The sequence below is a fragment of the Rhopalosiphum maidis genome, chromosome 1, assembly GCF_003676215.2.
Source record: "Rhopalosiphum maidis isolate BTI-1 chromosome 1, ASM367621v3, whole genome shotgun sequence".
NCBI classification, from domain to species: domain Eukaryota; kingdom Metazoa; phylum Arthropoda; class Insecta; order Hemiptera; family Aphididae; genus Rhopalosiphum; species Rhopalosiphum maidis.
This window is the reverse complement of record NC_040877.1, coordinates 69576478-69592591: the sequence shown is the minus strand read 5'-3', so window position 1 is coordinate 69592591 and position 16114 is coordinate 69576478. Positions and strand designations below refer to the sequence as shown.

The following is a 16114-nucleotide window of genomic DNA, read 5'->3' as shown; positions in this document are numbered from 1 at the left end:
GGTGGAATACTACATTGGAACAGACGAGTGAGTATGGCATAGGTTCTGCCGTTACTACTATTGTGGCAAATGGGTCACGTAAGATCGTAATTCGAAGACTTAACTAGGATTGAGTCTCTCGCTTTTCCTTCACCAGCGTAGCGCCTTAAGAATATTTCTCCCTCACTTACTACCCATGTATATATTTTCCGAACACGTTTCCGTTCCGAACCTCATACGTGACATCAATTACTCGTATACTGACGACTTACTTCACTTTACCAACCAAATACGCGCATTGCTATTATACATTAATATACTATATATTTATATATATTTATATAAACGTATTGAATAGGTATTGTTGTGCTGCTATTACCCGAACTATAAATTATCACTTTAGGTCAAATGCACGATTCTAATTTCAAAAAAAAGAACCAACCCTGTTTTAAGAATAGAAAACAAAAGATGATATATAACAGTATATTAATATTATATTATATACAAACATTACAAACTAAGAAATTAAGAAATAACAAGTTTTTATACATAATACTAAAAGTAGTTTGTAGTCATATAATTTTTATTGTAGCATCATAGATTAAAAACCCCAAACCAATTGTAGTGGTGTAGGTATCTATTATATGAAAACATTTCACTCCTTGGCATACGTGCTCAAATACTTCCGTATTTCGTTCCAGTATAACGACTTCCGTATAGTAGTAATTTTCCAAAGTCTTAAACCGCCGACTGGAGTGATAACTCAAGACACTGATAGAGAGTGTATATTATATATATATGTGTGTGTGTGTGTGTGTGTGTGTGTGTGTGTGTGTGTGTGTGTGTGTGTGTGTGTGTGTGTGTGTATGTGTGTGTGTGTGTATGTGCAGCGTATATTATTGTTGGTCAAGTATTCCCATTGTACTATGTAAAAAACAGAGATAAAATGAAAAAAATTAATTCTTTTGAGAACCATCCGATTATACCGATGTATAAGTATATTAGTATCAAGTCATATTATAATATATTGTAGTATTATAAGCAGTAATAGTACTCGTGTAAATAATATGTACATAGTAATAGCCTCCAAGGGTTGGTGGCGGGAAAGGTTTATAGCGGTGATTGGTGAAGGGACGCCACCGGTCGGGATTGCCTTGGGCTGCAAACGAGTTAAAACGGCAACAATGTAAATGGCTTACGTGGGTGCAGCGCACACAGCAGAGGATGAGCCTATATATCTAGCCAGCCGGTGGTTGGACGCGGGACGATCAATACGACCTGAAATTCGCCGTTGTTACAATATATATATTCCCTTCTCTAAAAATAGACTCACACTGCCTCAAAATACATTCCCGTCATCGTTGTCGTCATTTAAATATTATATTTGTGAATTACTATTCATATACTTTCGATATAACATTGTTGAGTCCCAGAAAATTTTTTCCCAAAAAATTGTTCGATTTAATAGAAATAAACAAGGGAATTCAAAACCAGACTTATCCATTGCAGATACCAATATTATTGTAATATACCGATATTTAAATATTTAGTTGTTCACCGGCGAAATAGATAGGCAAAACAGCTACACAGTCCGTTTATGTTCAAGGCAAACGGTACAACAATAATATTATTATTACAGCATCCTGTAGTAGGTACTCGTGTTGCCGCCACCAAAATTAAATGTAATACTGCGTAATAAATAATAATATGATGCACAAGTATCGTATTATAATAACTAACTAGCCTAGTAGTGTAGCTTAATAATAGTAATAGCTTATTCTATATCCGTCTCTTACCAAACCAATCACAACGTATTCTTTTAATTATTATAATATAGATCGAAGTCGAAAACTTATGATCAAAAAATGATAACGATAATATAAAATTATTCTCAAATAATTTTTCATTCGCTCTGCATTCACATTATGTTGTTGATAATTACTTTAATTTAAAAGTACTTCATTAAAAAAAAACCATTTTCAACGTTATTTTTTATTCGTTCACATCCTCTTTGATTTTATAATTAATTCTTAAAATGTAACTTTTTCAATATTTTCTATCGCACGTCAATATCTTAACGAGTGGTTATACACAATTCTTGTACCAATACATTCGTTTTTTTTTTTAGGTACATCGTGGAGAAAGTGATTGACTATCGATAATTTTTTCAATATTATACGCACGTTTGTTTGTTAGTTCTGTCACCTCCTCAAACAAATTTTGTATCAATATGTCCAGAAAAAATAACCTTAGAGGCTTAGAAAACGTGTTTAAATAAAGCGTATTATTTTTTGTTGACGTTCGACAATGACGTATCGTACGCAGAATACGCTTTTAAGTTTTAAGACATGTGTGCAGCAATCGTTTGAGAACAAAATATATTGATTTTGACACGTCATTATAATCGTTTATTGGCAAGTCAGACGGCCAAATCGAGTACTTTCTATTGGCAAGCACTCACGCGATGAACGCAAAAATAATTAATATTTTAAATAAAAGAAAAATAATGTCATTTGACACCTCGTGTCTCAAAGAACCAGTTTATATTGTTATATAATATATTATGTTTAAACAATATTACCAATGCCCTGCACAGATTTATTAAGTTTTTAATATTTTAATTTTTTTAATTTTTTATAAAGAATAAAAACTAAAATATTTTATATTCGTTTGCAATATTTCATATACTTTTTATTTAGTTTACTTAGTATTTTTAAAATAATATATGCTGTTGTATTATAAATATTTCGACCTACCGTATATAATTGGAAGTCATAAGTATAATACTCGGATCAAAATATATCGTATAGCGCGTTATTATTCTTGGATATAAATAGCCATAAATTATTTAAGTTTACTCATGAAACATGCATTAAGCCAATACTATTTGACGCAATGCCCTTTTTTGAAGCTATATAATAAAGTACTTTAAGCAAAGCACCGCATAAAAAACCATATATATATTATAAACACAAGTCATCTGTTCGCCAATGAAAAATCTTATTTGAAATGGAATTGAAACAGTTGCCGTATGAATTCCTGGATATATGCGCATTGACGTGTTCATTTTTTCATTCGAATACGTATCTAAGATATTTTTACTTTATTTTTTCCATAAATCAATAATAACAACTGCAATTATGTAATATAATGGGACATTTTTTTATTCAATTTCTGGACGGGATAACAATGTATTGATTTTTCAATTATTCATAAATATTTATTATTAATGTGATAAAGCTTTTACATTTTTACAACAAAAAAAATAAAAATGTTTTCGGGTAAAAAATAATTACGTTTACGTCATACATATCAAACATTAAACCTTTTGAACTTTTTGATGTGTAAGAATCAATAAAATTTAATTGTTCCTATTGAAATACATGTAATACTTCATTGCTATATTTTTATAAGATAATATATCACGTGAAAATTATTTTTATTATTAAAAATTCTTACAACATAAAAAAACTCTTTTAGTTCATTTTTTAAAACAAAAGTATATGGTTTTTGATTAATATTACTATTTAGTAATGAATAATATTTTTTTTAAGCGATTCGATAACATTTATTTATTTATTCTTTATTTATACTTTGAAAACTGATAAAACATCTCTAAACATTTTAAAGCGGATCCAATAGGTTTATTTTCATATAATTTAACAACTTCACGCTTGTTTTGTTTATTGATATATAAAATAAAATGTGAAAAAATGTATGATTAGGTTAATTAAAATTAGTTATTATTATTATTATATTATATTTTAATACTATGTGATGTCTACTGCCGGTTTTTGCTTTACCTATTTTCATTTTCAGGGAAGAAGAGGGTTTTATAAAAGAAGAAGAGAAACCACTGCCAAAACCCGAGTTCCAACGGAAAGTGTGGCTACTGTTCGAGTACCCGGAGAGCTCCCAAGCCGCTCGGGTGGTGGCCATCATATCCGTGTTCGTCATATTGCTGTCCATAGTGATATTCTGTCTGGAAACTTTGCCAGAGTTTAAACACTACAAAGTGTTCAACACGACGACCAACGGTACGAAGATTGAGGAGGACGAGGTGCCTGACATCACCGATCCGTTCTTTTTGATTGAGACCATATGTATCGTGTGGTTCACGTTCGAGCTGTCCGTCCGCTTTCTCGCCTGCCCTAATAAATTGCACTTCTTCAAAGACGTGATGAATACGATTGACATAATCGCTATAATACCGTACTTCATCACGTTGGCCACAGTGATTGCTGAGGAGGAGGACCCCACGATGAACCTGCCCAAAGCGCCGCAGAATCCGCAAGACAAGAGCACCAACCAGGCCATGTCGTTGGCCATACTCAGGGTCATCCGGCTCGTGAGGGTTTTCAGGATATTCAAACTGTCCCGACATTCCAAGGGATTGCAAATTCTTGGGCGCACCCTAAAAGCCTCTATGCGAGAACTGGGACTGCTCATATTTTTCTTGTTTATCGGTAAGATTTTTCGACGACGAACCGCGTCCGCGTCCGCGTCCGCCTGTAATACGCATCTTATCGTTGCTATTGTTATCGTGTACTAATACCCCGCGTGGTTGACTTTGGGGATCTTTGCGTTCAATTCCGTCGTATCGCGGCGTATATAAAACCACTATAATAAATACTCTGGTCCTGGTAGAAATAGACCAGGCTGGTGTACCGCGTGATTCAAAGCAGAGACGAAGGAAAACTTGAAGTATTGCGTTCTGAAATATTGCGCGGAACAAACGGGAACGATAATTATATATAGATATAATAACATGGCGTACGGAAGTCATCGCGTACCACTGGTCCTCCACGGTGATGGATTGGATCTAATCCTATCCTTGATTTTCTCCTATAGTTGACAACAAATCGTATACAATATACAGGTCATTATAGTAGTTTATATCGGAGAGATAGGTTCGCCGTAGAATGTTTGATTTACGCGTCTATCCTTCCCCGCTCCCATATTCTCGTGTTGGTTGCAAACAAAAATCTGTGATCGAGAAACGCTATTTATAATACTGAAAATTAGAGTAGTCGCGCGCAAACAAATTCGTTTGGCGGTGGCAGCGGTTAAAGTGATTGTTTACGTATATATATATATAAATAACGTCGACGACGGGGCAAAACGAAAATAATCGTAACATTCCGACGTGTCATTTTATCGATTGACGCCGACCCGAACTCCCTCTGTGGTTGTAGAGAGACTGTGTTTGTATACTTATGTTTATATATATATATATATATAGAGAGAGAGACCTCCTCTCGCCCGGCCGCACACACTACGTCTACCTGGTTAAACCTTTTTTTGTTCTCTCTCACTCGATCTGTGTTTGTGTGTGTCCTCCTCTCCGTTCTTTTATATTAACCTATATATACACACACACTGTATCGCAACCACCGCTGAACTCTCCGTCAGTTACCGAGTCCGGTTTCGATTAGACTTTCCGATCCCGGGCAACTCTCACCCACTGACAATTAAGCGCCTCACCACTAGTCTGACACGAGCGATGAATTTTTCACGTGACGTTATTTTCTTTCTCTCTCTTGTACCCGGTCGTTTTGTTAATGCGCGATGACATCACTACCTTGCACAATATAATATAATAGGTACTTTTAATTTATCCGAATATTCGAAATACGAACGTATTGTTATACACATTATTGTATTGTAATTTATTTGAGACACGGTCCAGTATTTAATATATTTTTGTTAAAATATAATGTTTATTAGTCAAATCTTGCGGTGTAATTTACCATTCAACTTGCTCGTCTTATCGAATATTTCTGTTTTGAGAAATAATATATAATACTTTTCAAATTCCACCAATTTTTCTGCAATTGAACTATAATACATTAGTACCTATCTTTCTCGAAACAAAGAAATATCCCGCAGTTTTTCTGATATCCGGTGTTGTTTGCATGTAATTTTTGGAGTATTCGAATCCACAAAATGTCTACTGTGATTTACATTATTTTTAACTTTTGTGTATAAATATTTATATGGTCATTATTAACCACTCTAATTCTATAACACCTTCCTACATGTTAGGTATAATAATTTATAAATCCACATTTTTCATAAAATCACAATTTTCCGGTAAATCACGCTTTTTATTGGTACCGCATATTATAACGATTGATCATTACTTTTCTCAATACGGTTTGTCGATATAGCATTTAAAAAAATTTAAACAAAATCCATCCGTTTTATATGCGTATAATCTTGCAAGTCCCTTCTCCCTGCCTCAATCACTGTAGATAGAGCAAAAGATACAATAGTATATTAAGAGAATTCGCCAGAATTCTTGTTATATCATTACTCGTTATTATTTATTCCAACGGGATTGAAATTCGAAATTATTATCCCCTACATTATTTTGTAGCACTGCTCGTTATATTTTATTGTGTGCCGTATTGTGTACCGATGTCAGCGCCGTTTTACGAACCGCTTACTATTCGAACCTGTGATGTTACATTTTTTGCGTCTCTCCGATTTCCAGTAGACCGACCACCAAATCCAGTCGTGGATTAGGCGACACTAAATTATATGGGCGTTAAATGAATAGAAATTGTGTTTGACGTTTTTTAATACAATCGTCATGTAATTAAAAATAGGTACACCACGAAAATAAATCGTGACTAGAGCGCAATCGAGTTAGTATACGTTTCCCGGTGCTCTGAGTGGTGAGGAAGAGATAAATTATCCGTTTGTCTATGTTCAAAATGTTTTAGTTGTTTCCTCGATTTTTGGATTGCTAGTCTAACGATTAGTAGTATATACAAAACAGAAAGTCCAATTTTTCTGAGTCTAAACAGATAGAATGCTAAATAATCATACTTTTCTGTCAAATAAAATTAATAAAACAAAAATGGCGCATATATTCCTAAATATAATCTTATTTTTAATGATATTTTGATTTATTTAAATTATTAAATAGGTACTTACAGTGTTGGTTTTAACATTTTAATACTCGTTACCAAATAAAAAAAATAATCAAATAATCATTTTATAAGTTACTTGTGCACAAAATAAGCATATATTAATAGCAATAAATAGCATTTTTAGCATTTTAATATAACTTATAAAGTAACTTTTTTGTACGGTTTTGTATAATATTATATCTATGTATAATATTATTTTTTTGCTAAATTCGTGTCATCATGTCTAGATCATCGTACAATAGTATTATAATTTTTAAAATGATTTCTGTAACGAGACTAAAATCGAATTGATTAATATAATATATAATATTAAATTTTAAATTTTGTACATTCGATAATACAATAACAATTTTTAGAATCTTTAAGATATTAAATTGTACTTAAAATTTCAACTATATTTAAAGAAAGTAAGAATTTAGAGCTTTAAATCAATAAACAATACTACATTATATTCTACGGACAATTTGTGTAATTAAATTACTGTATCATATTATATAAACATGTAATTTATAGTTTGAAACGAGTTACTTTTTTCAAATTATAAAAAGTTTAATTAAATTATAATCGTATGATGTTAGGTGACTAAGTGGCTACACGAGTAACTAATTTTACTATATACTAAGTACTTACCAAACACTGTATGTATCATATTATATAATATAATATACATAATAAGTAGGTATATAGAGCGCAAATTACACTGTTATATTCCAACAAATATTATGCAAGGTATAAATGATTATTTTATCGTAAATTAGGTATAATATCTTTAAATATTTTAAAATACTGATTTTAAGAACCAATACCGATACCAATAATAATCATAAAAAAATGTAAAATATTACCATCCTAAACTTTGTAAACATGTCATTGCATGACACTATCTAGTTTACAATAGAATAATTATCTTGTGCATATCTATGTTATGTATGCATATGTGTGTAGGTAGATATTTGTTAAGTATACAATTATATAATAATAAATATGCGCGTAGGGTGATTTCCTACTCACCATGATATTTTTCACGATGGCCAACGCATGAAAACTATATGTTTGTCTCATCACGATATTATTATATTATATTTTATACGATATCCAAGATTTCTAAGCACATAATACAATAATAGTGGTTTTTCTGATATGTGTTTAATTTTTTTCGTCATTTTTCTCTGTACATTCTCACATAGTACGACGTAATATATACCTATGTGGTTCTTTAATATTCGTAAAAATAAGGCAAAATATACGATCGCAGTATTTAAAGTCTATACTTTTATATAATATAATGTAATAATATCTTTATCCGTTTAGTAAACGCAGTTCTCGAAGTGAAATCTAATGAGGACTTTATCTCCACCATTTCATTTGGAATATTTTTTTTTCATTGCAGTGGTGATAAATAAATTAATTAGATTTTTTTTAAAAAATAGTATTAAAATAATGTATAGATCTAGAAACACATAACCTTTGACGTTCTAACCTAGATGATCAAATTTCTATGTAGACCTTATTTTAGTAGACTTCATATTTCTGTAGTTCGTTGTAGATTTTTTTTTTGTCTTCCGATCACGGTAAACCCGTTTTATGGGAGATTGATTATACTTAAAGTCAGTATAGATTAAGACATTTGATTGATAACTATTTTTTATTATCAACTTCTGTACTTGTAGCAATTTAGTTCTCCGATGATTTTCATTCGTAAGGACGTTTGTATTATTTTTTTGGAAAATCGACCAAGGAAAAACACAAGGTCAATCTTACCAAATTAATTTTCATGGCCCTGTACAGTCACCGCATGATAACGAAAACCAAAATGTTTTATAGATTTTTATCATTTAGTTGTGGGACCCTACTTATGACATAAAAACACGCCTTAAAATGATTTTTTTTTATGCATACACAAAGCTCATGACGTGACGTGACTGCCTTGGTTCTCATAATCTTAAGTTAAAAGGCTAGTCGGTCACGTTGTTTTTTAAACCGGGGGCGTTGAGCGCTGGTATCCAATTTAGAGTGAATAAAAGCGTTTGACTCACAAAAATCAGATTAAAATTCACACGATATCCGTTGATCCATTAGAAAAAAACCAATCAATTAGATCATCGCACAAAAGCTTCAACATATCGCGCGCGACTGTATATTGTGGTCGTCATTCACCGCGCCCGCTACATTCTGAGTCCGCTGCTATTGATTTTAACTTTTTCTGCGTGCAACGATAAAAATAAACTCACGCAAATACACATAGACGATCATATACACTTAAACTCAAACATACACTCATACGTAGTCATCGTCATCGCGCAATGATGATGATGTTGCTGTGTAAAGTTTTCAAAAATTAAATATAGTATAGATCAATATATACATAATATATTATGTATATAATTATATATTTTATATATTTACACACAAGTTGTTTTTTTCTTAATGCAAAACAGTAATTTCTCAATAAGATATTTTTGAAAAATAAAATTGCATTTAATTTAAAATTTAAACCGCATAATAAAATTATGTTATTATAATTAATAATTTTTTTATTCTTATATAATTTATCTAATTAGGTAGGTTAGGTTAAGTAGCAATAATAAATTAAAAAATGCAATCAGTATACTTACTGTTCAAAAATGTTTGTGAGACGGACGTATTTATTGTTTTATATATTAGATATGAATACAGTATATTTATATGATAAATTAATAATTATACAACAATTGTTATATGATTGTGATGGGATTTATCGTGACAAATCGACGGAAAACCATTTTGACAGACCCTCACGCTCGCGTTTTCCGTTGGACCGACCAAAGACAAAACTTTGTACACGATTTACCACACGGACGGCCGATCAATTCTGCTGATCGGAATCGGTGGAGCGGAACTCACAGCCGTTTATTATTATCGCCATATCCGATCTTCTATGCCGCACTTGTGGCGAAAATGTGTGTGTGATTATTGCACTGTAATATATCATATTTGGTCATAATGCGTGATTGGTGATGAGTCATTTGTCCGTAGACACAATTTGGATGGAACGTGAAGTGCTCACAAAAACGATCGTCGTCAAAAACCATATTTGAATAGAATAATATTACGATGATGTAATATTGTGAACTTAAATCATAGTTTTCGATTTCAAGACGTCAAATTTGGGTTTATGTGATTTTTTATTGAGCCGATTTAACAGCGCATTTTCTTAGCCATTGTATACGTTTTACTTAGGATATAACGTTCTTTTGGATTTTTAAAAATATTCATGCTATCGTAATCATTTACCACAGTACATTAATTATTTGTTATCATTTTTTTGTAATATTTTCGAATTTTTCTATTGTTTCTAACTAAATTTATTTGTAGAATCCTTTCGATTTATTCAAGATCTATAGCTTTGACCTGTACATAATACTTCAAATTATGAATGGCTGATAATTTTGTTCCTTGTGTGCTTTTTAAAGACTAGTTTTAACCCTAACTATTTACAAATCCTACAATATAATACATTTTAAAAAGACCAGAAGAACGTTAATTGTAGTTTATATTTCTTATTACCTAGTACTCGTATAGTTTCGTAAAAAAAAAAAAAATGTTTTGAAAAATATATTCGTACATTTTCAGTATGAACATAATAGTTTGCTTACACATTAACAAAATAATTATAACATAATTTTATGTTACTTATACATGTTAACATTTAAAAAATTTCAATGCGGTTCATTATAATTTATTTTTAAAATATTAAGTTTTTAATCAAATATTATCAGTCATATTTTTATTATTTTCTTCCACTAGTTAATAGTTACAGTAAATATTTCTTACTCATTAAATGTCATCGATTTATAGCGTTTTTATTCAATGAGTTATCGCGATCGGCACTCTTCCCGACCTATCGTTTCATGAGTGTATTTTTAATTTGTATCATATAATATTATACATTTAAATTATATAAAATAAATTAATGTATATTTTTAAATCCATTTGAAATCCTATCCGTTTCACTCAAAACTATTAGAACCATATTTGTTTCTTAAAATACCAATAACAATTCCATTTAGGATTGATATATTGGATACCACTGTCGTTCGGTTCTCCGCGAAGAAAATTTGAATTCAGCACGTTCAAGGAGTACAACCACTCTAAAGTTTGTTTAAATCGATGTAACATTTTAGTAGTGTTTCGGAGGATTCGGCACAAGTACCCTCCAATTTCACCTGTCCGCTATGATCCGCGCAACGTAACATACGCATATAGTCCGTGTGTCATATTTATCAATTTCCGCGATAACATTAAAATATTTTCATTCAAACTGTATTATCGTAACATTTTCTAGCCAGGTGGTCGGGGCTCACCCATGTATATAATATTATAAATATATGTTTATAGTGGGTCGGTGCCGCACGCGCCCGGACCGGCCCCGTCGTCATGGATACCGCGCGCGCCGCCTCCGACTATAGCGATCGAATGACGTCATCCATCCGGGGTTTTTGTGAATAACCTCATTGAAGAAAAACGGCCTACTTTTCTCTGCACACACAGGTTCTTCATCAGCAGCTGTAGCCATATATATATATAGGTTACACGTTATATATTTAAGTCTACCGAGGTAGGTGGGAAAAATTCCGAATATAAAAATTAACTCCTACACTGCCTTCTAAACACCGCACCCGACGTAGTGATTTTCAAAATCGATTGGTGAAGTTATTATATTACAATATTATATCGTATTTAACGACGTATTCGCCTATTATAATACTCTACATTCATTCGTATAGCAGCGATACAACTCCCTGGGCTGCGCACTGTGTGATTTCGAATACACAATAAATGTTATAACATTTATATTTTCGCGCTTACGTTACCTTTACTTAATAACGTGTTAAGTTGAAATCCACAATTCTCAGAAAATCTACACCAGTTATGTAACTCGGGTATTATTTTATATATAGATTTATCTGTGATGGTCGGAAACGAAACGATTGGTAAATGGAAAATATTTTCCTCCGTTTGAATTTTCTTTTCGCTATTCGTGTAAAACACAATATTAAATAATATTTGACATGAAGATAATATTATAAAGAAAAATTAGTTGATTAAAAATCTATGAAATTTATTTCCAAGTGTATCCACTTAGGTACATTTAAGTTATTACATACTTAACATTGACGACGTTAAAATTTTGAAGATTTTTTGTTCTTTGAAATAGAATAATTTGAAATATTAAAAAAAGTATAATTTTTTAAAAATTAGTGGTTTAGATTGTCAAATCATAATGAAAAAAATAGCAAGATATTAAATTTTGATAAAAAAAAGTTAGATTGTACACATATTATGTTCCCGATTCTTTACTATATTTTTGTTTCTGCGTATTGCATTAATATATTTTTCGTATACGCATTTATTATTATTATTAATATTTATTATTCCCTAAACAACCACACCTTCAATTTTATATTTAAAAATTGAAAAACAAATTAATTTTTGAATTGTTTTGATTAACATTCAAACATTAACACAGTGTCCTATGTAAATCTGAATTATTCGACAAAAATCGAAAACTGTGCAGCGGAACAGTACGATCGAAATAGAAATCACCAAACTCGTCGAATAAAAATTGGGAATGGCGTTAAATTCCGAGTTCTTACAAAACAATTAATTACACTGAAATGGGATGAAAATGGAATGTCCTTGATTTAAAGCAGCCGGGATTGCAAGGAGAGAAAGTCGCGTTGTATCGTTAAGTATTATTTGATCTCGATTCTCGGGAAATCCGGCCGTTCACCTTCTCACTTCAGTACACTACTCGAGTTGATTTCGGCATGGAAATAAACAGAAATTAAGAATGTAGAACGAAAAAAACCTAACTGAGGATAAAGCAAGCGCCAAACACTGCTATAGTGCTGGGTGGGTAAGTCGATGTCGCGGCGCGGCGCGATTTAAGTCGCTGGACTCTCGTGGCGCAATCACCGTGTATCTAATATACTACTTATATCTCGTTTCGGGGTTTTTCTTTATTTATTTTTTGTTTTATTATTATTATTATTATTATTATTATTATTGTGGTGTTGAAAAAAAGGGGGGCCGCCGACCATTTGTCTCTGAGCGTATTGTTTTCCAGGAGTGGTGCTGTTCTCGAGCACCGTGTACTTCGCCGAGGCGGGTTCCGATCAGTCGTTTTTCAAGTCCATCCCGGACGCGTTCTGGTGGGCCGTGGTCACCATGACGACAGTCGGATACGGTGATATGAGGTAACTTATAATTGCGAGCAGCCAGGAATACAACACCCGCCAACCATATACCATCACGACTGATATATACGCATACCAATAATATGTATACAGTACTGTCACGACCGACAATAATTACGACTTTATGACGCATCTTTATGGACCTATATTGCATAAACGTCGATACATGACTTACTAAAAACACACGCACGTACTCAACAACACTCAGATAAAACAATGACGGTGAACTACTATTCTGTAAAAGACAGGCTGATAGAGAGAAAACCCTAACCTAAGAGAGAAAGAGAGTTAGAAGGAAAACGAGAGAAAAACAATTTTTTTGTACCAGAAAAGGGCGATGAGAAAGATATAAGTAATAAGATCGAGTAAAAGTTTCAAAACACTATATCTCTCGAATATAGAGTAAACTTTATATATAATACTCACAAATATATATATATAACATATCATCGTGATCACGGGGTTCTACATGTAATATATATATATAATATTATAAAATGAAATGTCATGTATTATGTACAATGTTTTATAAATATATGTGTTCGAAAAATGTTTCGTTATTGTGATGGGGGAATTCCATATAAGATCGTCGTCGTTGTCCACGCCGCTGATCGGAATCGCGATTTATTCATTTTTTGTTTATATTTATTTTGTTTTATATAATATGGTTATTATTATTATTATTTTATCGTTTTCATCGTCGCCATTATTGCTATTTTTATTATTATTATTTATTTATTTATTATTATTATCATTTTTTATTTTTTTTTATAAGTCACAGTCCTAATGAATTTCAGGTGTGGTGCTATTCTCGAGCGCGGTGTACTTCGCCGAAGCCGGCTCAGAGAATTCCTTCTTCAAGTCCATCCCGGACGCATTCTGGTGGGCTGTTGTTACCATGACGACTGTGGGCTATGGTGACATGACGTATGATGTACTCAATTTCATTAAGACAAAATTAGACAGTTATTGAAATTTATTTTTTTCCATATTTTTAATTTTATTCACTAATAGTTATTTGCATTTTATTTTTTCTTTAACATTTTAGTGCGATTTATTACCAGAGAAAAAAAATAATAATAATAACAATAATAATACAGCAACAAAAATCGCATTAGACATATTTTTATTACATTGTGTTTTTCGTAAACGTATTTTTATTCGTTCTTTTACTAATTATTATTTATTTTTATTTTTTTAACATCGTTAGCTTGTCATTAACATATTATTATTATTATTATTATCGTGTAAGCTGTCACTAATTTCGAACTGCCGTAGATCATTAGTTATGACTATAATATTATTATATATAATGTTCTTATAACCAGCAAACACACGTCATACTTTAGACTTAAATTCATCACATTTTTGTGTTTTTTTATCATTTACGTTTTTTTTTATGATCACGTATGTAAGGTAATTAACAGGGCATCTAAAATATTCGAGAATATTTTACATAATCTGCAGTTATACGTGTATACGTACAAAATATGTTTTAATAACTTTCCAAGTACCCTATGTATAAAGTACATGAATACATAATTATATATTAATATAATTTGTAGATTACATACGTTGATTGTTTGATGTATAGCTTATTAGAAAAACTTACTAAAACTTAGTTTCCTCGAGATCTTTATTATTATTATTATTATTTGTTTTGTTTGACGATTTCATCAAATACTGAATATGTTAGAACAATAAAATTCTAATATGTTCGTCTTAAACATAATTGTTATTACAAATTATAGTCGTCTTGTCACTGTACGCTCCATTAGGGTTGCCAAAATTCCCAAATCTGTATAATAATGTCATTATCATCATCATCATAATCATCATCATCATCCGCGTGCACATCATATTTAGTGAAATATAAAAAGACATTTTATAATATTATGCCACAATATAGTTTCGATTGCAGTTTTCCCAACGCGATTAGAACGTTTTAGATGAATCATATTATTATATTGATAGAGGATTTCAATTTAGCTAGATCGGAAAAATATTACTATTAGTTTGATAATATTAACACCAACTACTATTAATAATTAATTAAAACATTATAATGTCTGTTTTTTTTAATTTTTTTGTTTTGTGTTTTTGCCATAGTTTTTTTGTTCCTTGAAAATAATTACATAATATTATGATACACTTAAACGTTTAGAGAGTGTTTAGACAGTTTTATTTACCATGTTATATATACTTTGTATACAATATTACATTTTACTATTTTTATTATTATTTTTTTCCGTCAATTAGAGGTATCACCTGTTATAGGTAGACTTATATAGACAGTATATAACAGCAGCAGTTCACTAACACATATAGTTACCATATAAACATATAATAGCCTTGACAGAACTATATTTATATATAAATCATTACTTGACTATAAGTCAATTTTTAATAACTACATATACGAAGTTATACATAACATAGTTTTAGCAGCACGAAGTGCAGTGTTGTAGTTGCATATTGCAGTTTTAACAAAACTCATTACTCACATGATATATTATTACACTTACCTACTAACAATAATAATCTGTTGGCCTAAATATTTTCATTTTTTTCGTAGTCATTTTTGTATGCATGTTTTACTTTAGAACTTCGTATTTTTAACACTGTAGTGTAGTCGTTTACATTATATTTAGTGTAATTGCATGTTATTATAAACGATAGCATTATATTATAATTAATATATTATTAACCATAACAGTATAACGATAAGTGTAAATTATACGATCATCGTGTTTGCATAGTTTATATACATATATAATATTTACATATATGCATATGTTAACTATGTGATTAATAAGACGATTTTGCTTTTGAAATCGTTTTATAAAAATCTCACGAGGGATTCAATTATAGTGGTGTGTGCGTGCGTGTGTGTGTGTGTGTGTGTTTTTTTTTTGTTTGTTTTTGACAATCCATTTTTTTATTGTGACAAGTTCTGGA

General features: G+C 31.1%; 1 protein-coding gene across 6 annotated transcripts in view; it reads left to right on the top strand.

Annotated features, from left to right (window-relative positions):
• LOC113548314 (potassium voltage-gated channel protein Shaker) overlaps positions 1-16114 on the top strand; it is a 166948-nt gene that overhangs the window by 144362 nt on the left and 6472 nt on the right. For 2 of the 6 annotated variants that reach the window (XM_026949137.1, XM_026949145.1), the window contains 2 exons: positions 3799-4445; positions 13954-14083. In XM_026949137.1, coding sequence (XP_026804938.1) covers positions 3799-4445; positions 13954-14083 — 777 coding nt within the window. Of the gene's footprint in view, positions 1-3798; positions 4446-13026; positions 13157-13953; positions 14122-16114 lie in introns of all 6 variants that reach the window. The other 4 variants (XM_026949128.1, XM_026949154.1, XR_003404881.1 and 1 more) reach the window with 3 other exon arrangements.